General features: G+C 40.6%; 1 protein-coding gene across 14 annotated transcripts in view; it reads right to left on the bottom strand.

Moving 5' to 3' along the window:
* LOC111078617 (neural-cadherin) overlaps positions 1 to 22,699 on the bottom strand; it is a 146,263-nt gene that overhangs the window by 10,938 nt on the left and 112,626 nt on the right. For 8 of the 14 annotated variants that reach the window (XM_022373451.2, XM_022373438.2, XM_022373459.2 and 5 more), the window contains 6 exons: positions 11,645 to 11,788; positions 11,438 to 11,553; positions 10,514 to 10,678; positions 7,652 to 7,789; positions 4,224 to 5,547; positions 70 to 2,371 (listed from right to left, as the gene is read on the bottom strand). In XM_022373451.2, coding sequence (XP_022229143.2) covers positions 70 to 2,371; positions 4,224 to 5,547; positions 7,652 to 7,789; positions 10,514 to 10,678; positions 11,438 to 11,553; positions 11,645 to 11,788 — 4,189 coding nt within the window. Of the gene's footprint in view, positions 1 to 69; positions 2,372 to 4,223; positions 5,548 to 7,651; positions 7,790 to 9,141; positions 9,301 to 10,513; positions 10,679 to 11,437; positions 11,554 to 11,644; positions 11,789 to 22,699 lie in introns of all 14 variants that reach the window. The other 6 variants (XM_022373477.2, XM_022373542.2, XM_022373534.2 and 3 more) reach the window with 1 other exon arrangement.

The following is a 22,699-nucleotide window of genomic DNA, read 5'->3' as shown; positions in this document are numbered from 1 at the left end:
GATGCAGATAAAAAGTAAGTGAAGGTAAGTATACCTGAGTATTCCCCAATGAATATAGCGTATACGCACCGTATGTCGTCGAGGCAACTCTTCTGATAATCGGCATACACCTCAAAAGTGCGAACGCCTGTGTACTCGGCCTTGCCGCCAGCATAGACACCCTCCTGCTTGTCCACCAACAGCCACTGGTGGCCCGAAAACTCAAAGGTTTCGTTGTAGCGACGTCCCTCGCCGCCATCCAGTTCGAGGGTAGCAGCAGAACCATATCGATTCACCCGCACCACATGCCACTGGCCATCGTTGACGATGATGGAATTCAGCCAGAGATCCTTCTCCTCCGTTCGCAGGGAGTTCAAGTTGTAGCGGAAATGGAGATGTCCGTCCTTGATCTCCAGGATGCCATACTCCCGATTGTGCTGATCGCTAACGCGAAACAGTTCGCCGTACTCCTCGCGAGTGCGGAAGCGCAGCTGCACCTGGGTACTGAAGCGATCTGGCTCGAAGCTTAGGGCGTACTTAACATAGCTCTGGGCCTTGAAAGTCGTGGGAATTGTGGGAATGTTACACGCGGGACCCGTCCAGCCAGGTCTGCAGTGGCAGCGCGCCTCGGACAGGGATCCCACGCAGTTGCCATGCTCCCAGCAGCGTGCTGTGGTCTCCGTCTGTGCACAGACCTCCTCCGTTTGGGGGCAACCGGCGACACTGTTCCTCGAGAGTCCCGGATGCGCGAGATCGTACAACTTTGAGTTGTGCACCAGATTGCGAATGCAACCATCGAATCCCTTGGCCGTGGGCATGTAGTGCCAGTAGTAGAGACTCTGATCGAACTGCTCGCGATATAGGCCACCCACCTGCAGCGGCGAATTCACATTGAGGTACTCGCTAAAGGGAGGTATCTGTCCGCGAGCCTGGCAGGACATGTCATCGAACTCTGGTGGGGTGCCATCCTCCATTTCGCTGATTTCCGCTGATTTGCAGAAATCCACAACCATGCGAATGTCCTCGGTATCCCAGAACAAATCAATGCGATGCCATTCGCCATCATCCAGTGTCTTTTTGGTCTTCACGCGCAGCTCCAAGGTGCCAGAGCCAAAGTCAATGAGCAGTCGTGGATAGCCGCGCTCCAGCTCCAGGGCAATGAAGTCAGAGATGAGCATTTCATCACGCTCCGGCGGGACAATGGGTCCGTTGTAGATGATCAGGCCATCGGGCTTGCGTGTGATGAACTCCAAACTCAAATGGGATTCATCGCACATCTCCAGGGGCGGATACCAGGCCCATCCATTGCCGCGGAAGCTGCGCGTCGTCTGCTGGCAACGAGGACCGGCGTAGCCAACCGGGCAAGAGCAGTGAGGCCCGAATCTTGTGTCTATGCAACGTCCACCATTGTGGCAGGGGTTTGTGCGGCAGGATTCGGGCTTGCTGAAGTTGCGAGCGCCACAGGTACAGTCCGCCAGGGTGTCCACACGGACACCCACCAGCGCCGTCTTATTGGCATTCACCATGTAGGGCAGGGGACTGATCTCCAGGGCATTGGTGCAGCTGCCTTCGCACATCTGATTCTCGTAGAGGCACTCATCGATACCCACCATCGTGATGTTGATGCCCACATCCTTTTCGATCTCCTCGCGGTGCATCAGGACGATGCCATTGAGCCGCACGGGCTTGTAGTACGGCGATCCATGGGCAGAGAATCGAACGTCTGTCAATGCAGGATTACGACGCTTCAATTGAACGCTGAAAATGTCCACGTTCTCCCTTTCGGTGTTCAACAGATCAGCCAACTTGTCCCTGAAGCGATCCATCTTCGAGCGACTCATGCTCTGAGTGCGATAGTTCCACACGCGAATGAAGTCCTCATCCGAAATGCCAGACAAACGCACGGATCCGGAGTTAATGACAGCCTCGTGGGGGATTTCCCTCACAGTAACCGTGACATTTGCGGGAATATCCGTCTGGGTGTGCTTTCGATCGTAGACCTTGAAGCGCAGATGATAGCGTCCTTCGCGAGTTCCCGCCCGCATTGTGACCATTCCGGAGTCCTCGTCCAACTTGAATCGAGGATGTTCCAGTGCCTCCCAGTAGAACTTCTTGTCGGGCAAATCCCAATCATCCAAATCGTAGACGTACACACGACCGATCGGTGTGTCTGGCGACTGTCCCTGGTAGTTGTACACAAAGATATCCTTGGATCCGGGTTGCATCTTATTGTCATTCACATCGCCAATGATGACGGTGAGCGTACTGGTGCCGGTCATGGCCGGGGAGCCATGATCCTTGATCACAATGGGAATCATGTACTCCTTTTGCTGTTCGCGATCAAAGGATCGCAGGGAGGATATCACTGCCATGCCATCACCGTTGGCGCCCTCTGTGAATGTGAAAATAATGTGATTTGAATAAGAGTTATTTAGAGATTTAAAAAGGGGAATATGTATATGCAGAAAAAGAGTTCGAATGAATTCGTATTCCCATACAAGTAATTAAATTATCAAGGCACTATAACACCAAAATCCATTAATTTCTTAAAAGAACCAAATGAATAGCAAACCCTTTGCTTCTCTCCATTCACTTGATCTAATTGTAAACCTTAATTTGAGCAGCATTAGGTAGAGTGTAAAGGGTAGTTGGTAGAAGTGTAGCTGTTAATAAACTGCAACTTGTGGCAGCAGATTTCGAGAAAACATTTTCAGAAAACCCTGTTTGGCTTTTTGAGACATGAAAAGCATTTTCCAGCTTAGTTGTAAGCTGTGCCAATCAACAAGCAGACCAAAAACTAAGCTCTTTTATTAGCCAGCACGTTTTCCACCTGATTGCAGATGCAACGGCAACGGCAACTGCAACTTTTGGCCATAGCCCCCATTTGTTGTAATTACGCTTTTGAGCCAACAAGTGTTAAGTCTTCGACTGTGGAGCACACACACACACACACAACATGCCCCAGAGCATTTCATGGCCCATTGGGCGAGGAGGGTGCAGCGCACATTTGAAATGTATTTTTAAAGACACTCTATGGTGTGTTTTTAGGCAAATTGTATGCAAATACGAGTCCACACACACAACTGACTCTCTCTCCTGCTCTCTCTGGCTGTGATCCCCAAACGTTTCTGGTCCCAGTTCCCAGCTGTGGCATCAAAATTGGATTGCCACCCACACACGAATTGTGACTGGCTCTGCCAGTTTTTCCTATCTTGGCTTTTCCTCACTTCGACATGCAGACACTCAGACACTCAGACATGAATGTGGGATGTAGCTACATGTGTATGTAGTTTTGGCTTTTGCAGCAGACACACAACACACTCTTCCGGCTCTCCTGGAAGGTAATTTAATTGAAAACTTGTGCATTTGCCATTTTATTTTCTGTACCTCGAGCACACACACACACACACACACACACATAGGTTGTAGCTGTATCTTGTTTGCTTATATTATTTAAATTTGCATGGGACCTGGCGTGTGGAATGGTTGCGATGCGGTTTACTGTTTCCGTTTTATGTCCAAAGATTCCTCGGCTATTCATATGTGGCGTGGGTGGCCCTCTCTTGACTCGATTTTGTCTCCTCTTTTGCCGGTTGGAGGTAATTGCATTTTTATGCTATTGTTAGCGTTGCGATATTGTGTGGCACACACAGGACATCCTAGCCCGTTCCCTCAATAGTCCGTTAGGATATTTCAATACCAAAAGGGGGGAGAGCACTGCAAAAATGTTACGCTTGTGCATTGTTTAAGCTTTGACCCAAATATTTGCCGAACTTTTCATTGCAGCAGGGCAAAAAGTTTTTGGCCAAAAAGTCAAAATGGTCAGCAGCACTCGCAACTATTTCCAGATCCCTCAACCCACTCTCCATAGAATGTGTGCGTGTGTGTGTGCGTTCAGCAATTTGCAAGTAATCGGTAAGTGTACGGCAAACGAATGAACGGATCGAAGGGCATAAAGTCGGAAATTACTTGGGAAGCTTTGTGAAAAAGTTGCAAAGAAGATTTTATTCCCAATGAATGAACTATAAACGTGACTGAAAGGGGAAGGAAATGTAAAGGGAAATGTTCCTTTGGAATAATTTTAGTCTCTATACGTTAGCTGTATTTTTTCATCTATCAGGAAATACAAGTGAGTCTCACACAAGCGCACACTCGAATCAATTCGAGTTCCCAATACACTTCACCCTTTCATTTGAATCTTTCATTATTAAATTATTAGAAATACAATACAAAATGCTACTCACTTTGATCCTGTTCCACCTTGAAGGAAGCACGAATAATATCATCAGCACTGGGATCCAAGCGAAACTGAAACGGTGGTCCATTGTTCTTCGAGCGATCATCATCATCGGTGGCCAATATCTCGACCACTTTGCGTGGGGGCACATGTTCGGGCAACACGGGACGATAATCCTTAAGGAACTTTGGTGCATTATCATTGATATCCTGAACAATAACAGTAAGTGTGGCAGTGGCAGTTTTTGGTGGCGAACCATCGTCAATGGCCAGGATTTTGACTTGATGGCGGGGCACAACTTCGCGGTCGAGAGAGCGTTGAATGGTCACAGAACCATTCTGGTTGATGGCAAACTGTCGCTGACGATCCGACGAACGATCGATGGAGTAGGAGACCTTGCTCTTGCCTCCCTGATCCGGATCGGTGGCCTTGAACTTTTCCAATTCAGTGCCGACTTTGGTGTCTTCGAAGACAGAGACCTCGACATTGGCGCGCTCGAAGTGCGGCTTATTGTCGTTTATGTCGCGGAGCTTCACCACGACCCAGGAGTAGGCAACGTGGTACTTATCATTGTCGTTGTCCTCTCCCTTGTCATTCACTTGGATGCGGAAACGGAAGCCATTGCTCTGCAGCTGATCCTCGTAGTCCAGGGGCTGGACAATCTTCAAGGAACCAGTGCCGTCGTTGTTCCTTACCATCGTGAATTTATCCGCCCCGTAGCCACTGTTGTCGATGACTTTGTATTGGAATTTATTCGTCTCGTCCTCGTCGTGCACGGTGACCGTGAGAATGGGCATCTCCGGTAGGGCCGTGCCATCCGTTTCATCGACCTCCGTGAACCATTCGTCTTTCGTGAACTGCGGCGGCATATCGTTGATATCTTTAACCCGTATAGAGGCTGTCCCCGTCCCCTTTAATCCCCCGCCATCCATGGCAACGACTTGTATGGAATAGTCCGGTGTTCTCTCGCGATCCAAACAGCACACAGCGGTCTTGATGACACCCGTATCGGGCTCGATTTCGAAAATGGGTGAACCCGTCTCCTCCTCAATCACATTCTTCTCAATCGAATAGACGAGTCGGGCATTGGAGCCCTCATTGGGATCGTCATAGTCCACTGCTGTCATGGTCATCACCACCATGCCGGCGGTGCCGTTTTCTGTGACATTTCCAAAGTAGACGCCTTGTGGGAAAATGGGGGCATTATCGTTGATGTCCTTCAAATTGACCTGGACATCCGCATAGCCGACGAGTCCCTCGCCACCCTCATCCTGGGCAAAGACCGTGAAACGCCACTGGGGCCGTCCATTGGGTTGATCGCGATCCAAAGGCTATAAAAATACAAAAAAAAAATGAAAAGAGGAAAGTGTAAAGTGTAAAGCGTTGTTATAGGTTAATATGCGTGCACTCTCTTATGGGTATTGTGTAATTTTTTAGCTGTCATAAACGCAAAACCGATTAACATCAGGGGAGGACAACATTGTTGTGGGGGTCTGTCCCCAATCTCCCACATTTTGTCCCCAATCCTTACGTTATCCCCAAGTAATCCGCCATCCCCCAACTCAATTGGGCTGTCTCAAGTGAAACCCTGGGAAATTATCCTTTTGCACAATGGGGCGGCGGACCCGTGAACCTCAGGTGGAAGCCCAAGCTGTGCCATGTACCGGACCTGTACCTGATGTTGATTTTGACTTTGATATGCATTCACAGCAGCAGCACCCCGAGTGATGTGTTGGGGAAACCTTCCTCATGCTTCATGCATATAATAAAAAGCGCAAAAAAAAAAAGAAAAAACCGATTTTAATCAGCACTTTGTATCTGTTGGCGCATACAGCACAGCTGCTGGCACAACCCTTGGATAATGTTCTCAACCCCCTCTCTCTCGCTCTCTCTCCTGGCGCTATCCATGTGACAACCACAGGCAGCAGCTCGACAACAAGAGAAGCTTTTGCTTGGTGCTGACATTGGATTTGTCATAAAAGGAATGTGTGCATAAAAGGCGACAACAACAGAACAAATGTGTGTGTGGAAAGTTATTTCTGAATGATGGATTAGACCAATGAGTTATCCAGTAATCGAAGAACTACAGAATTGTAAGATGTTGAACGATGAAGCGCTGTCAAAAATGGTTACACACTGACAAAGTAAGCGCTCAATAAGGTATTCAAACACCTTTAATATATGCAAGGATAAATCGCAATTTGTAAAGTAATTGTAAATTTTTAAAATAAAGCTCTTTAAAATGCTTACATTTTATTGGTAATCCCTGGGATGACATTTGCTACATCCAAAAAAATAGGTTTATGTAAGCAAAACCATAATCTCTACCCAAAGAGCATACCCCCAACTACCCTCTAATCTAAAAAAATCTAAAAAAGGAATAATATATATATACATATATCCTCCTGCGTCGTCATCGCTTTAATTTGCATGACAAATTTGCCGACATTGTTATGACATATTCAATTTAAGGGATTAGTTGTGAGTGGGTCACGGACTCTGGTTCACCACCACAAAAATATGGTACACACGCATCCGTTTCACCCCCTCTTTACATGTTATCCCTTATCATGTTATCTTCCACATACTCCATCCAAAAGGAGCTGGGGAATAATTTGCCTTCCATGAGGAGCGGGTCGCTTGAAAATACAAAATTATATTTGTGTGTAGATAGAGAGGAGGGAAAACGAGAAATAGTCGCTGGGTCTATGGAGCTAAAAATGACTAAAGTGGTTGGGCACCAACTGTTTTCCCGTTCTATATATATGTGCATACTTTTTTCCATGCTATTTGAATGTACGCGTGGGAATTTCATTTAATTTGGCTCTAGAGTATTTTTCATACGTACTTTTTTTGGGAGTGTGGGTACACGGTATAAAGCGAAGTTTTTGCAACTGGCATGCAGCGTGGGGTATTTCAATTGTGATTTTTGTAATTAGTTTTAATTTACTTTTCAATTGATTTTCGTATTTTTTGGGATTTAGAAAGGGGCTTGCAAATTATTTTTATGGAAAGGAACTCTGGGAATTCCTTAATTGAAAACCAAGAATTTATTTCCGTTTAATAAGCTCAATGAATTGTTCACTATTTTTCCATGTAAGATGGTTTAAGACTTTAAGAGATGTGACTATAGGAAAACTAACTTTCTTTCTAGTATTCTCTCTTTCATTATAGAACCCTTAATCATTATATTGTTTACCAATACATTTCCCATATTTTTAACAGATTGCTTTCAAGTGAACATTGATGAAGGGCCCCAATCAGCAAGGCCATATTTCGAAATTTCGCAATCATTTTGCCATTTCAGGACAGTCTGTTGCTTTTTAAATATCGTTTTTTTATTTATTGTATACGCACTGTGCCTGCGGCTTGTGGCAATTTGTTAATGCTTAAATGGGAGACATACTGTGCGTTGATTTAAGATTATTTCGTTACCTTTAACACGAATATTTCGCCTGTGGTGCGGTTGATGTCGAATTTACTATTCGCTGGATTATCGGGATCAATGCCTTGGCCCGTCAGGAAGTACACGATATTCTGGGGACGATCCTTGTCGCCATCTGTGGCAGTTACCTGTTTATCCATTAATGAAAGAAGAACATTTTATTATTATTAAATATTCTGGAATAAATAATTGAACAAAAAGAAAAGGCTGCAATAAACGTGCAATAAATTATCATGCATAAAATAAATGAAATAAAATCAAATTTATATCTATTTTTTCTATCATGCACTATTTTTTTTTGCAACAATCTCCCGATAATACCTTTCCATGACTTTTATTTATTTTAATTCCCATTTGGCTTTTATTATTATACAATCTTTTTTATGGACTCTAATCAAAATGTTTGGCTAATTGAAACCAATTTTTATGCCACTTTTTTTTTTTTTGCTGGGGATTATATTTTTATTTGCCAAACGCCGACCGATATGAGGTTTAGTCAATGCAAAAATATTTTCGAGAGACCAGAGAATAATATTTGTTTTTCGGTTAGTAAAAGGTAAATAAAAGGCGATTTTAAAGTGCTGACAGATTGGTTTTAATTCCCTTTGTTAGCCTTAAGCTTCAGCTACATTCATTTTCCATTTTAATTAAATTAGTAGGGAAAATACACACACATAATAAAACCACAATACAAAATCTGTAGTGACCCCAAGCTTAATCGTGCAAATGTTGTGTATCTGTTTGTGTGTGTGGGTGGCATTAATACTTAAAGAGCGTATTCGATTTAATTAGCCGCTTTTACGGTAGAATCAGAAACAGAAAACGGGATAATGGAAAAACTATGATAAATAAAATGTGAAAACTTTACGCCAGATATTTAAGCGGGCAATTAAAGACCACAGAGATGGTTTGCTCTTACTTTTACTGTTTTCCTGACCAAAACCAAAAATAAATATACAAGAAATTTAATGTTGAAAGAGATGTCACACGATGCGTTTTCAGCCGAAGCTATTTTGCTGGTGGTCTGTTTTAAGTATATCGTTTTTCTGAGATAAATCCAAAGGGTTCTTTCCAAAAAGCGTAGGTGGAAAAGTTATCGTGTTTCAGCAGTTTAATGAAATCAATAGACTTTACATACTCTTAGGTGTTGTATGGGATTAATGTCCTACTGCCCTTTCAACCTTAATGCCTGGGGAATTTTTATTTTCAATTTAAATATAATTTTTTAAATTACTGCAGAATGGTTTAATACATTTATCGTACATTTCACCTTCCCCACGAGGAGATTATTCATTATGTTTACGGATTGTTATTGCTGGTTTACACAAAGTTTACAATGTGAAATGAGATTGAATGGAGGAGGATTTTATGTCGCTGGGGTTAAATTAATTGTTATATGAGAGTACTGCTTTTGTATGTACGAATTGGGTATATACAGGATGGATATGGTACGGAGAGATATGGTAAATATTATAACGACCTGCATGATGGTAAAGGGCGTGGTCATTTCCTCATCAAGGGTACGATTGTAGGACGTCTGTGGGAATTGGGGCGGCAGATCGTTGACGTCGCGCACATTTATGACGATGGTTGTTTGATTTTCATTCAAACTGTCCGACGCAACCAATTTCAGTTCGTACTACCATTTGCACATTGCATTTGTGTGCAGACATTAAATAAAATATATGGCCAACAAACAGAACATTTGTTTTCGTTCGGTTGGGGGAGAAAGAACAATAAAAAATATACCAAAAATTAAACAATAAACAATAAAATGCCCATAAATTATAAAAGAACCATTAAAATATTGATTAAAATAAAATATTCAAATAATGGTTTTACACATGGTGAAAATGGTTGGGGTGGTCTAATAAAAGTATATACATATATCCCAGCTAGTTCACTCTTGAAACTTCAGCTTGTACACTCATTTACAGATGCTAAAGATGTTTGGTTCGAGTGCATATTTAATGAGTATCGATTGACAATAAATGCATATCTTGTAAGAGCTTTGACCCACTCACTTTGCTTTTAAAATATTCGTCGACACTCGGGTTCACTCATTAAAATGCCATAATTCAATAGACTTTATCAATATGCATTACAATGCCGACATATTTTTAAGTCATCTTCTACATATTTTTACTATATTTTCAATTGTCGTTCCGTGCTTAATGATAAATCAATATTATTGTACTTTTTTCACCCTCGAAACCGCATTGCACATTATATATAGATGACTGTAAATATATATTTTAAAGTTTTTTCTGACATTTGTCCTCTCCAGAATGGACAGCACTTTTTTAATTGTCCAATTACTTTTCAGCATTTTTTTCTAAACCCTTAAATCACACGCTATTTTTTTCTATAACCTTAAATCAAATGTAAAAACCATCATGCAAACGGCTTTTAGTATTTATGTGCCTTAAAAAACATAACTTTTTTGTCTATAAGTGTTTTAAATAAAAAATTTGTGGAGTCCATTAATATTGCAGGACTGTAAATACCTTTAATATGTCAACCATTTATTGACTGACAGAAAGCGAAGCAAAAAGTAGCAACACTTCGGATGGGATGGGAAATAAAAAGCAACTACAAGGATGCCCCAATACATATAAATAATTCACTCTAAATTCTATTTTGTGTGTTTTTTGTGCAATAATATTTGTAACTTCAGGCATGGAATAGGATTGGGGGGAGGAAAAAACTTGAACAAAAACTCTTGACATGCAATAAAAATCAAGGAAAACATATAAGAATGTTGTTTCAGCCTATCAAAAAAATGAAAGCTCTACGAATAAAACCAAAGAATGTGTTCTATGTTCATTTGATTCAATCAATCAATCATTGACCTGCAAGACGCGTTTGGGCAAATTACGATCATCCTCTTCGGTAATTTGGGTACGATATGTGGGCCTCTCAAAAACAGGGGGATTATCATTAACATCCTTGACATGGATAATCACAGTCGTGTAGTTCTCCTTCAGATTGTCGGAGGCGGCCAACCGTAGCTCATACTGAACGAAGGAACGAAGGAGGGGATGGAATATTTCATAATTAAATTACATAATTCATGTTGTAATTTTATTGTTGCTGCTTAATTGATGAGATATTTGCATACACTATGCCCTGGACCTTGCACTCAAAGTTTCCTGCAACGAATTTCCAATTAAAGTGAATGGAAAGCTGCCATTGTCTTGCACTGCTCTTTCGGCAAATTGCTCAAATTGAAATTCAATTAAGATTTCGACTGGCTTTTGCGCTCTGTTCAATTAATGTTTCGCCAAGGTTTTCTGGCCACTGCTGTTTGACTTTTTCGACCTAACTCTGGTTTGAGTTCTTCAATATTTAAGTAGCCTCGCGGTGGCCCTTGCGTGTAGATTGAAATTCGAAAGGAATCGAATCGAACAGAGTTTTCCAAGAGTTTCTTAATGAATTTTATAGAAGTCTAAAGAGAAAAGTAATTTCGCAAAAAAACTAAGTAAAATATTCTTGACATCCTTAACATTCCTTTAAAGAAGGACAGCTATTTTTAGTCCTAAATTCGTAGAAATTATATATGCATTATGTATATTTTCTTTTGTAGGCACTTTAATTCCCATTTTCCCTCATGTATTTTCTGCCTTTTTTCGGAATGACATAAACAAATCTCACAGTTGACTAAGCCCGGGCGCAATGCTTATGTCATAAATATATTTCTGCGAAAAAAACGTTTGTCGATTACAGAAGAGAGTCCTGTTCCTTCTGCTGCCTATTTTTGTTGGGGGGAAACTTACCCGTCGTCGAGTTTCGTAATCTAAAGCGCCAGCTACATAAATGGCACCCGTCATATTTTTCACCGCAAAAGCGCCGCCAATGTTGCCGCTTGTAATTTCATAGCGGATACGTGAGGCTGTTGGGGGACCACAGAAAAGAGAACAAATATGTATGTAAAAGAAAATAATTGCGGAATTTGGGGAATATTCTTGAGGGTATATACTCACACTCATCGTGATCCTTGGCTGTGACTGTAAGCACTGTATGCTGTATATCCTCGTTCTCATCCACTTCGGCCTCATACAGCGATTTGTCGAAATAGGGAGGATTATCGTTTTTATCGGCAATGCCAATGCGTATGAATTTGGTGACTGTGAAGCAGAGAATGACATTTCGCTTAGTTAAATTTCTCATTTTCAATTTCGACACTTGAAGGAAGTTCGTTTCGGTTTGGGTCCTTCTTGGGGTTTGGGTTGGCACCAACGTCTGTCTGTATGTTCAATTATCACGTACTAGACACAATGGGGGAAACTTAAGCACGGACAAGGCAACAATTTGACGCCTCTTATTGAGGCCACAAACATCTCGTTTGCCTATTTTTACAAGCTGATGTTTTATGTACTCTTAAAGAAGGGTATAATACATTTTAAAAGAGGTTTGAGGTAAATTTTTCGCCAAAAAAGTATTCCTAAGAAAGCCCTTTTCTGTTTCTTAAGTTTATAAATATCAAATTTTTTTTAAATCTCATTAAATAACATAGCTTCCATAGAAACGATACATTTGCAAGGGTATCTTCTGCTTTGACACAGAATCGAACCTTATTTTCCCCCACTTATTTACTGGTTGCCGCCTACGAAATTTGCATATTAAGCAGCCAGAGATATTTTGGCCTCTATTTGATTCTTATTTGCATGTGTGATGATGTAATTTATTTGATATTCATAGATTTTCCATTTTAGCTGAGGGATATTCACTGGCTGAACCTTTAATATATGTAAGGTAATAGGAATCGAAATAAATTTCAGTTTCAAAATAATTTTCAGCCCATTTAAGCCTTTATGCTTCGCTCTTGACTTGTTCGCATAATTAACCATTATTACGTTTCTAATGTTAAACAACACCTATTGTGGCTAGGAAATTTACCAGATTCATTTTCAAATGAATGGACAAGGTCCCCTATTTCTGCTTGAGTTGAGCCACAGGACACCCAAGGAGATTTAATATGCAAGTGCAGGAAAATAGAAGAGGGAAAACTCACTGACTGACTCACTTGAAGGAAAATACCTTCTTGTGGGCAGAGGGGAAAATGCAAACAAAGGCACTGACAATGGGACGACATATCAGTTGGCAGGACTAGTCAAGTAAATTACATATATCATTTATAATTGCACCAATAACAACACTCGAAGCCAGTGCGCTTCGCTTTAATTAAATAAATGCAAGAGCCTGTGGAGTTGCCGAAAAGTCAGACAAACATAGCTTGAGACCAAAGACCTGAGACCCGGATTTTGCACTGATTTATGTTACAGCATTTGCAGCACATGTGTCCCAGGATACGACAAACTTTTGCCGCTTAACAGCCCATAGACAACTTGTTAGAGATGCTTTGACACGATGACATTTCAAGCGACGGTATTCGGTCACATTTATACCTATTGTTTCAACGAAAAACCTTCGAAAAACACTCAAAAGGCGGTAACAACGTGTTCATGAGAATGGTGAAATTTCATGGATGGAAGGAACCAATTTCATTGGATTATTTGTGTAGACAGTGCATTTCTAAAGCCTGTGTCATTGGTCGGTGGAAAACGTATCGTACAACAGCATCCTTACTTCGTCCAAGTGTTTCTGTTTATCAATTTACTTATGGCTAGGCGTACATACATAGGACACAACTTTCACTACACGTGCATGTGCTGTTTGTGCTTTGGCTTATAATTTGGCCCAGGTCTTGGGACTCCCCGGATCGGACATATCTGTGTGCCAGAATTATGCACATTTTCAGGTTGACAACTCTGGTTGCAACTGCTGCTGCTGCATCTGCTGCATTTGTGGCACACATGGCGTATGTGTAATAAGTTGCCAAAGAGTGAGAGAGAGAGAATCCACTATCTCTGCATCTGTATCTTTGGGTGTGTATTTGTACGTTCAGTACGCTTAAATTAGCAAATGTTTGGGCCAACATTTTGAATTAAATTTATGGCAAAACATTGCTAATTGCCAACTCAGTTGTATTTTGGTTTCCATGTGACGACATTTTAATTAAAACTTGTGGAAAATCATACCAGAGCCCTACTGCCAGTCGACGGCATTAAATGTAAATCATTTTCCAGCATACTTATTAATATTTATGCTTATGTAACAGAGAGCTCTCTCTCTCTCCCAGACAAGGCTATGCATTTGCCGGATGGCTTATATTAATTTTCACTGTATCTAAATGTTTGTGCATTTTGTTGGTTTACAAAGTTTTCATTTCTGTGTTTTGTTTGGGTAAAAGATCTAATGCAAAACATCACTTAGAGAGGTATAATTAGAGACTGCTTTTATCTGATAATGGCCTGACATTAAACCTCTTTAATGTTCTTTCAATGTAGTCTTTAATTAAACAAATTTTCCAGCGTTTACAGAGCCGACTGGGCCCAACCATTTGCTTCTTTAGTCCTTTATATATTTATTCAATATTTGAATATAAGTAATAAATATAATTTTCCTCCTTGCCTTACGGTTACCTTCCATAAAACCCCATCCTTTTTTATTAAATTCTCCCAGCAATTTCTTCCCTGACTTTATTACATCAGAATTCAATTTATCGATGCAGATGGTTGTGCCCGTGCAATATATATTGAATGCTGATGCTTAAGTTATGAAAATTTCACGTTGCCTCATATTTAATGTCGAGTTTATTTTTTTTTTTTTCATTCTTTCTGCGGCATGTCATGCCAAAGTGAAAACCTTTGAGTTCTGTGGAACGCGCGCCCTGGACATGAAAGCATCAGATAAATGGAATTTTTTGCAAAGGATGCGTGGAATTTATATTATTTATAAAGGAAGTAACCTTTAAATAAACGGGAAAGCAAAGTCAACGTATAATCTAATTTTGAAAAGCTTTTATCCCGTGACATTTTTATCGGCTTAAGGCGCACTTTGCTTCAAATACTTTATCTATTTATCCAACACCATTTTTATTGCATTTCCACTCAAGCCAAACTTAACTAGGAAAGGAAAATTGTGAGGGGAAAAAATAAAATAAAATATATCCCATTGAGCTTTTGAGCTTTCGCACAATCTCTCACATTTGTCTGTTGATGGGGGAATGGTGAGTGTGTGTGTGTTTATGTGTGCAATGTTTGAACAGCTGCCCGGAATCCTTAGGATCGGCAACAATGCTCCATCTTTCGCCGTAAAAATTGACATTGAAGCAATTTGGGTTAACTGCACTCGATTGAAGGGGCAAGGAGTGGAGTGCCATGAAGTGGCAGAATCAAAGTCGACTTTATCACTTATTTAGCTCATATAAAATGTGTCACACATTCTCCCACTACTTTTTGCTGCCAAATAAATAGTGTTCAATTTTTTCCCCTTTCTTTCTGTAACGATTCGAGACCCTCTCTCAAAAGATGTCACGCTTTGGTGCACAAAATGGCACATGACACGCCTTCGCGTGTCATAAATTTATGCGCTATTTTCGCCTGTTAAGGCACCACCAAAACCCCCGGCCACACACACACACACACACACAAATATATATGCTTTTGTATATATCTATGTACGTGATGTGGCACAATGTCAAAATCAAAGATGCCATATTTTTTCCCAGCTTTCTTTAGCAGAATTCCTATAGGTCTACCATCTCTCACACTCTTTCCCATAAATTCCCTCACTTCGAACTCTCTCCCATATATTCCTATAGCTCCTACTCTCTCCCATATATTCCTATAGGTCCTACTCTCACCCATTCCCTCTTCTCATATTACATCCTCTTCCTTTCGCTTGTGTTATTTGTTGAGGCAAAAGTTTATCGTCAAGTTTTGCACTTGAATGAATTTTAACGATATTAAATAGCACAAAAAAAAATAAACAATCACAAGGCGTATAAGAATTATTTCTTTTTTCAGCTTTTGCGGCCATTAAAGCGGACTTTTGGTTGTTCTGTCCAACTGTTAAGGGAAGAATTTTTTCCGTCAGTCTCAACATTCTGCAGACAGAGTGTAGCTACCCTATCCATAAGCATTCAATACAAAGAAAGACTTTATTTTTGTATTAGGATTTTTTAAAGGATCTTTTGAAAGTAGAATGTTTCTTCGTACAAATTATGGATGAAAGATATATACTCAAAAAAGATTAAGCTCTCACGAATTTCCAAGAGAGATATACATATCTTCAAAGCAACCATCAAGTACGAGTAGACATCATATCTTTCCCTACCTTTCAGCTTGAGGTAAAACTAATTGGCCTTGCTTCAGTTTTCATCTACAGTTTTCCTCCGTTGCTATTTTATTTTATGACTGAGATGCATTTGCAGCACACAATGTGCCGAAGGAAATCACAACACGAATCGCTGGCTGCATCCTGCATCCTGTTCTGAGGGCGTGGATCTATGGCTGTGTGTGGGTCTCTGTGTAAGTGTGTGTGGAGGCCATTAATAGGGCTTAATGTGGCCTGGCCATAAAGACAAGCTAACTGCATGTCCGAGCACAGAGATCACAATGTCTCTCTGTGGGCCATGGCTAATGCCAGCCATCCAGGCAGAAATGAAAGGAAAGTAAAAGAAAGGAAAGGAAAGAAAAGGAGAGCAAAGGAAACTGCAAGTAAGGCCAAGACATCTAAATTGTTGCAAAAATATTTTATTGCAATTCTTAAACTCTTCGCTCGCTTGCTCTCCGGTTTGTGGATGTCGTAAAAAGTTGTTCAAATGCATTTTGTCGCTTGGATGATGCTGCTGTTGCTGCTGCAGCTTCTGCTTCTGATTTTTTTATGATTGTGGTCTGTCGTCTGTCCGTCTGTCAGTTGGTCGGTCGCTCTCGCTCTCGCTCTGTCTGTCAGTCCATGTGACTGGCAGATGCTGTCGTCCTGAGCTCGTCCTGGGCTTCGTCCTTCGTTGGGAGAACAAAAATTTATGCGAGGTCTACAACAATGTTGTTGCGGTTTCCCTCCCTTGATATTTTGCGAATGTACGTATATGATTGTCATGTTTGTGGTTATTGTGGTTTTTTCCCCAGCATTTTGCATTTTCACACCCCATATGACAGCTTCTGTCTGTCGATGGCCCCTCAATTAGTTGGTCTCCGCTTACACGATACGTGTTCCATAGCGTGAAAATATGAAAACTAATTCTCGCCGATCAGAATCGGGGAATTGTAAGACTTCTCTTGTAAACGACAGAATTGATGTCTCCAAACTAATAAAAATAGTGGGAACGGCAAAATATATTCAATAGTCGTTAAAATTGGGTATAGTGCAGCATCAGCTAAAAGCAGCACTCAATGCAGCCATCAATGTACAACGTAAATGGCACTTGATTTATTTCCACTTCGCTTCCGCTGTCCTTCTGCTTGTCGCCCAAAAAAAGTTCACAAATTCAAGGACACTTTTTAATTAGTTTATATGCCAGACGCAGCGTCTCCAACACCCACGAAATACCACCCGAAAAAACCATTAAAATCAATTGACAGCAAGACAAGCTCACCTTGTCCCTGGTAAAACCCTGGGAAAATCAACAAGGATATTTTTGTCACGTACTCGAGGCATTGGCAAATTTATGAAGCCGAAATTTGACAGGCGATATCAGGGGCATTAATTGATAAAAATAATAATCTATGGCACCCAGGTGGATGATGATAAATCATGGAAAGTGCCGCTCCAAGACTCTTGATGGATGGCAAAATATGTTTAATTCAACTTTCTTAAAGCTTTACTCGGCCTTTCAAGTTGAAAGTGAATACTAAATGTGGCATTAAGGCAACAGAAGGAGCAGCAGTCTTGCAACATGGCTGATAATAACATTTGTGGCAGGACAAAAAAGCAAACGAGTTTTTGGGAGCTCGGTGTTTTGCGGTTTTTGTGGTGCAAGTGAAAGCAGAAATGCCATAGAGAGAGAGGGAGAGAAAGACATTTTTACTTTTGCTGACGACATTAACACCCCGGGGGCAAGGGGAATGGCTAACAGAAACATCTTCCAGGCCTCGAAAATAGTTGTCATTGTTGCCTCTGCTGTTGCTGTTGCTGCTGATGCTGCTGCTTGTGCTGCATACGATTGTACAATTACCAAATGGCCATAATTCTGTTGTGACCAAAAACTAGAGCCTCTGTTCTTGCACTTGACTTGTTTATGCCTTGTGGTTCAGAGCATTCTGGTTATTCGAATTTATGCAGATACAACCCCCCGAACAGCTTTTGCATAATGAATGGGTTAGCCCTGGGTTGGACATAGCCATGACAATTACTAGTCAGAGCCACTCGAAGCGCACCACCATGCGGAGGGAGATTCATTTTCCAGCTTCATTTTCAGTTGCGACACCAAATTGAGTGCCACAAAAGTTGGCCCTGTCCACCGTCAATGTGTCTCAGGATGTCATTGGGAACTTAAGGGAGAATATCGACGGAAAATCGAGGGAAATCTGAGGGGGAAAAAGACAGCTCTAAAATGTCGCTAAACTACGTCAAGTGGACAAAGTGCTATATCACCAGAAACTTGCCCTGAAACACACCTGCGACCACCTCTCGTGGGCCACAGGGGCGACTAATCATGCCGAAAGGACAGGGACAGGGACAGGGCAGGGCAGTACGCAAGCCCGTGTCATAGTTTAAATTATGTGCGAAACTTTGGCCAAAACTTTTAATAGCATCCACAGCTTGCAGGCCGCATCGAACGGTGTAAACATGTCGAGAATTCCGGCTAACTCCCTGGCATATGTCCATTGATTGGTTAGAGTATCCTTTAGAGAGTGGAAACGGCTGCCCCAAATGCGTGCCAGGCATTCACAAGACATGCAGTTCGTTTGAGTTTTCCCCGCTTTGCAGTCAAGCATTAAATTGTACATCTCAACTTTCATCACGACTGTCCAAACTCTGCTGCAAGAATATTTTACAATTTGAATCGGCGACAAGCGACAGGTGGAACGATGATGAAGAGGAAGTCTCAACTAATTTAAGTTATTCCACAAAGAAAGCCATTGCTTTAAGAGCGGAGCCTCGCAATCCTCTCTCGCCTAAATAGGGAACAGTAGCTAACAAATTAGAATCCTATTAATACAAATTACTTGTTTTCCTTTTGTGGCTTCTGTCTGACTCTGACCTTGGGCTGTCGAGTGGGTGGGTAATGTCTGTAGCATCGGCCATATATAAATGGAGATAATTATCCTGCTCTCGAATGGCCATTAGGCATCTGAAGAACTTTCAGCATTTGATAAACTCAAATTAATTACATTGATTTATGCCCACACAGACCAGAGACTGTCAGTCGGATAGTCACGCGTGACTTATCGACACGCGTCTCGAGAGTGACACAGCGACAACGCCTCCCAGTGAGGGCAAATGGGCCATGGAAAGCGTTTTTACCCAGACAAACCCTGCAGACAGACCCACGCATCAATCAATTTTTTGCAGCAATTTATCAAACTATTGCTATGCAATACCATTTAAATTGTTGCCTAGTTTTGCGGCAGCACGTCCACAAAATACTTATTTTACATTAGATACAGTACATAGGAGTACACACGAGACCGGAGTAATAGCGGTTTCGAGAAAAAATTCCGCTGAGAATGTGTAACAATCATAAATATAGATAACAGATGCATGGAGCAATCGGAAATGCGATAGAAAATAGATAAAAATAAATACTTTATATAGATTTACGAGGAAAAGGTTGGTAAATTTTATTTGCATCGCAAAATTCTCTAAACTAATTTACGTACTTCACAAAAGTGTCATTCCTATTCTTTTGACCACAAGTGTGTGTCCTAGCCCTTACTGCAAGTATATATTTGCTTTATTTTTTATGTGCTCTACTCATGCGAGTGAGGGGGATGGGCGGGCGTTGGAAATCGCATCAACAATGTCGTGCGCATGTTTTGTCAATAATATTTTCCATTTGATTGATGTTCCGTGCCATAAAAACCATTGAAATGTGCTTCAAATGGAGATAGAATATGGAACACAGGAAAGTGAAAGAGGAACTTATCGATGCGGACGACTGACACACACACGCACTCATACCCATACATGCTATGTATGTATTTGCACGCGCATATATAGAGAATATGTTCATAAAAACGTCTCCAGACCTTGCCACAGCTCGTGTTGTGTGGCTGCCACTGTTACTTTCAACTAGCAGATGGTGCTGCACAATGTTTTGGCTTTTATGGCCACAAATTCATTGTTGTTCCTGCAGTAGGTTTCCTCTTCCTACTCTATCTACATCATCCCACTATAAATATACTTTATGCCCCATTGCGGTCTGTGGTTGACTCGTATTACAAACAATGTGAATGTGAATGCGAATGTTTGGGTGTAGGTTTCGTCTACAATTGAGGGTTTGGTTTAGTTTATGTTTGTTCCACACCTAAGCATAAAATTTCATTTTGGCAGCAACACGTTTTCATTAAAGTGAGCTTTACAAATTTGACCTTGCGACTGTCGGATATCAAACCCAATTTAATGCTATAAAAATGTGAACAAGGTTTTTCTCTACAGCTAAAATGAATGGCTGCCTTTAAGAATATTGCAAGTGGGCCAATAAAAGTAAAGTCTTGCTCCTTGATAGCTTGCAAAGTTTCGAGAGCTTCATATGGTTTCCAAAAACTCTAGAAAAATTGGTTATTTTTAGAGCTTTTAAGTCCCTGGTGTTAGGAATTTATTTCAACAGAGGATAAGTATCATGTTCCTTTTGTTTTTCCATCGTTAAAATATTCTATAACGAATCTAACCCATTATAAATCGCATGACTATTTACGGGTCTGCTTTGGAGTTCATTGTGATCGAAATTCATTGAAATAAAAAATATTATTTCCAAGAAATATGTATTTCTTTGTGTTTCACTCTACAATTTCCATCATTTATTCTCTAACAAAATAAATTCGCAACTCATATGCTAGCAACAAATATATATTGTGCATTTCATGGAACCAGAGATCAAATATGCAATCATTTCAAATAGAAGAATATTCAATTCGGCCCTTTTGCTGGTATGCAAACAGAAGCATGGCTTATCTGGGGCACACGGATTTATAGATATGATTTTTTCTCCTTTTCTATTTCTATTTGTATTTCAATTTTTGTTGTACATACTCGTATCCGTACTCATGTGTGCAATGAAATTATTTGTGTAAATGAAACAATGGCCTGAGTTCAAATGTTAGTTAGTTGATTTTGGAAATATTGTATCTACATTTTTGTGTGGGTTTGTTTTGGGGGTCCAATAGTTTTTAGGCGCACGGAAATGGACACATAAGATATGTATGTGGGACGCTGTATGGGTTTTCCGTTGACCAGTCCGTGACTGTATTCCTCTCTGTGTGTTTCCGAAATTTGAGTATTTTTTGCGTGAAAATAAAACTGACTGTACTCGTACGCAAAAAAAGGCCCCACAAAACCGCATGTTGCACTTGGTGTTCTACAACAGGATGTATGCGAAATGTTTGTACGTCTTTTCATCCCCCCCACCCATTTTTCAGCATTTTCGTGTTGCTTTGGTCACTCTACAAATCTTGTTGGCATGCTGTACAAAGGTGTATCTATCTGTGTATCTCTGTGTAGCGGCATGTATCTGTGTGTCATGCATATTTTCAGGTTTTTCTTTCCCTCCTCACAGCTTTCGTTTCGTTTGTTTCCATTGTGTTTTATTGACCCAAGCACATGAAAGTTTCAGTGCTTTTCCTTGACTTTCCCCCATTTAAATTGCCCTCCCCCAATCCCATGATGCTGCTTCTGTATTTTCTAAGCAGCTTAAAGTTAAGAGAGATTGCTTATAAAGTTAGCTGCGCTGAACTCCAGAGTCAAAGTAATTAAAGTTTTTCCTGCATGCGGTTACGACGAGGTACCAACCTCTGACCCCCAATGCGGTTTTTGTGGTGCATTCGATATATGCAAGGGGGTCATATACGGGACTATACGGGGGCATGTGATTTTATTCACCTGCAAAGAAAAATATAAAAAAGAGAGAGGTTTAGTTTTTGTGTTGGTTTCGATCGATTACCATGATAAAATATATGTATGTAAATTCTAGATATTGTACATAATTAAGTATAATAAATGGAATGTCAGAGTTAAAGTTTTTTTTAGTTTTGAATTGAATTGAATTCTGATCTTCAAGGATATATATCTTGACTCTCCATTTCCTTACTATGAACTTTGCACACAGATGCCTCGGGCGCATCTTCCTGTCAAAGGAAGTTTCTATTTACTTTTCCTCTAATAGCCCTCCTCCCAAATTAATAATCGAAGTATCAATTTACTTGTGCCTCAGATTAATGAACATTTTACGCGGCTTGGATTACTTAGCCCTGGGGTAAGTTTAAGTTTTATTTACGTTGAAGCCCCAGAGCAAAGACTTCCTTGAACACTTGAATAAAATAGAATTTTAATTAAATGCTTTCATTATTTCTCTAAATTGTTGTGTTTATTTTTTCTGGGAATTTGTATGCTCTACACACAGGAAGTGTGCTTTTGACATTCTTAGACATTCTTTGTTATATTAAAAAACATTTTTTTTTTCTTTTTATTATGGTAGAAATTAATTTTCATGGTTAAAATAATGTTTATTATTTCATACATTTGTTTGCATTCATCAGCACTCTGCAGGAAGTACTTTTTGTCACAAGAATTTCACTCAACTCTCTTGCATAATCTGTATTTGACGTTTGTCAGAAATCACTACAAAAGGTGACAAAACTGACAATGAAAAAGAGAGAAAAATGGAAATCCCAGAGCAGAGGGGAATCACAGAAGTATCCCCGAGCTGGACCACACAGAAAAAAGTGCTTTGTAATCAGCTTAAAGCAAAAGGACTTTGGCAGTGGAGTTCCCTTTTTTGCTTTTTTTTTTGTTAGAGTGAATCTTGGTTTTCCCATTTTTTTTGTGGCTTCTGTTTGTTATGTGAACCAATTAGTGGATTTTTTGGGGTAACGCTTTACTTGATTATATAAGCGATTAACTCGGGGATAGTTCGCCTCTGTCACTCTCCTCTTGGTTGATTACTTTGCAGGTGTTTTCTCCAGCAGATAATTTCATGGCTGTCTGCTTGCTCAAAATGTATTTAATTAACTTTAATTTGTTTTAATTAAAAT

This window comes from Drosophila obscura, unplaced genomic scaffold (assembly GCF_018151105.1).
Source record: "Drosophila obscura isolate BZ-5 IFL unplaced genomic scaffold, ASM1815110v1 contig_200, whole genome shotgun sequence".
Lineage (NCBI taxonomy): Eukaryota > Metazoa > Arthropoda > Insecta > Diptera > Drosophilidae > Drosophila > Drosophila obscura.
The sequence above is the reverse complement of the archived record's forward strand: the minus strand, read 5'-3'. Positions and strand labels throughout refer to the sequence as shown.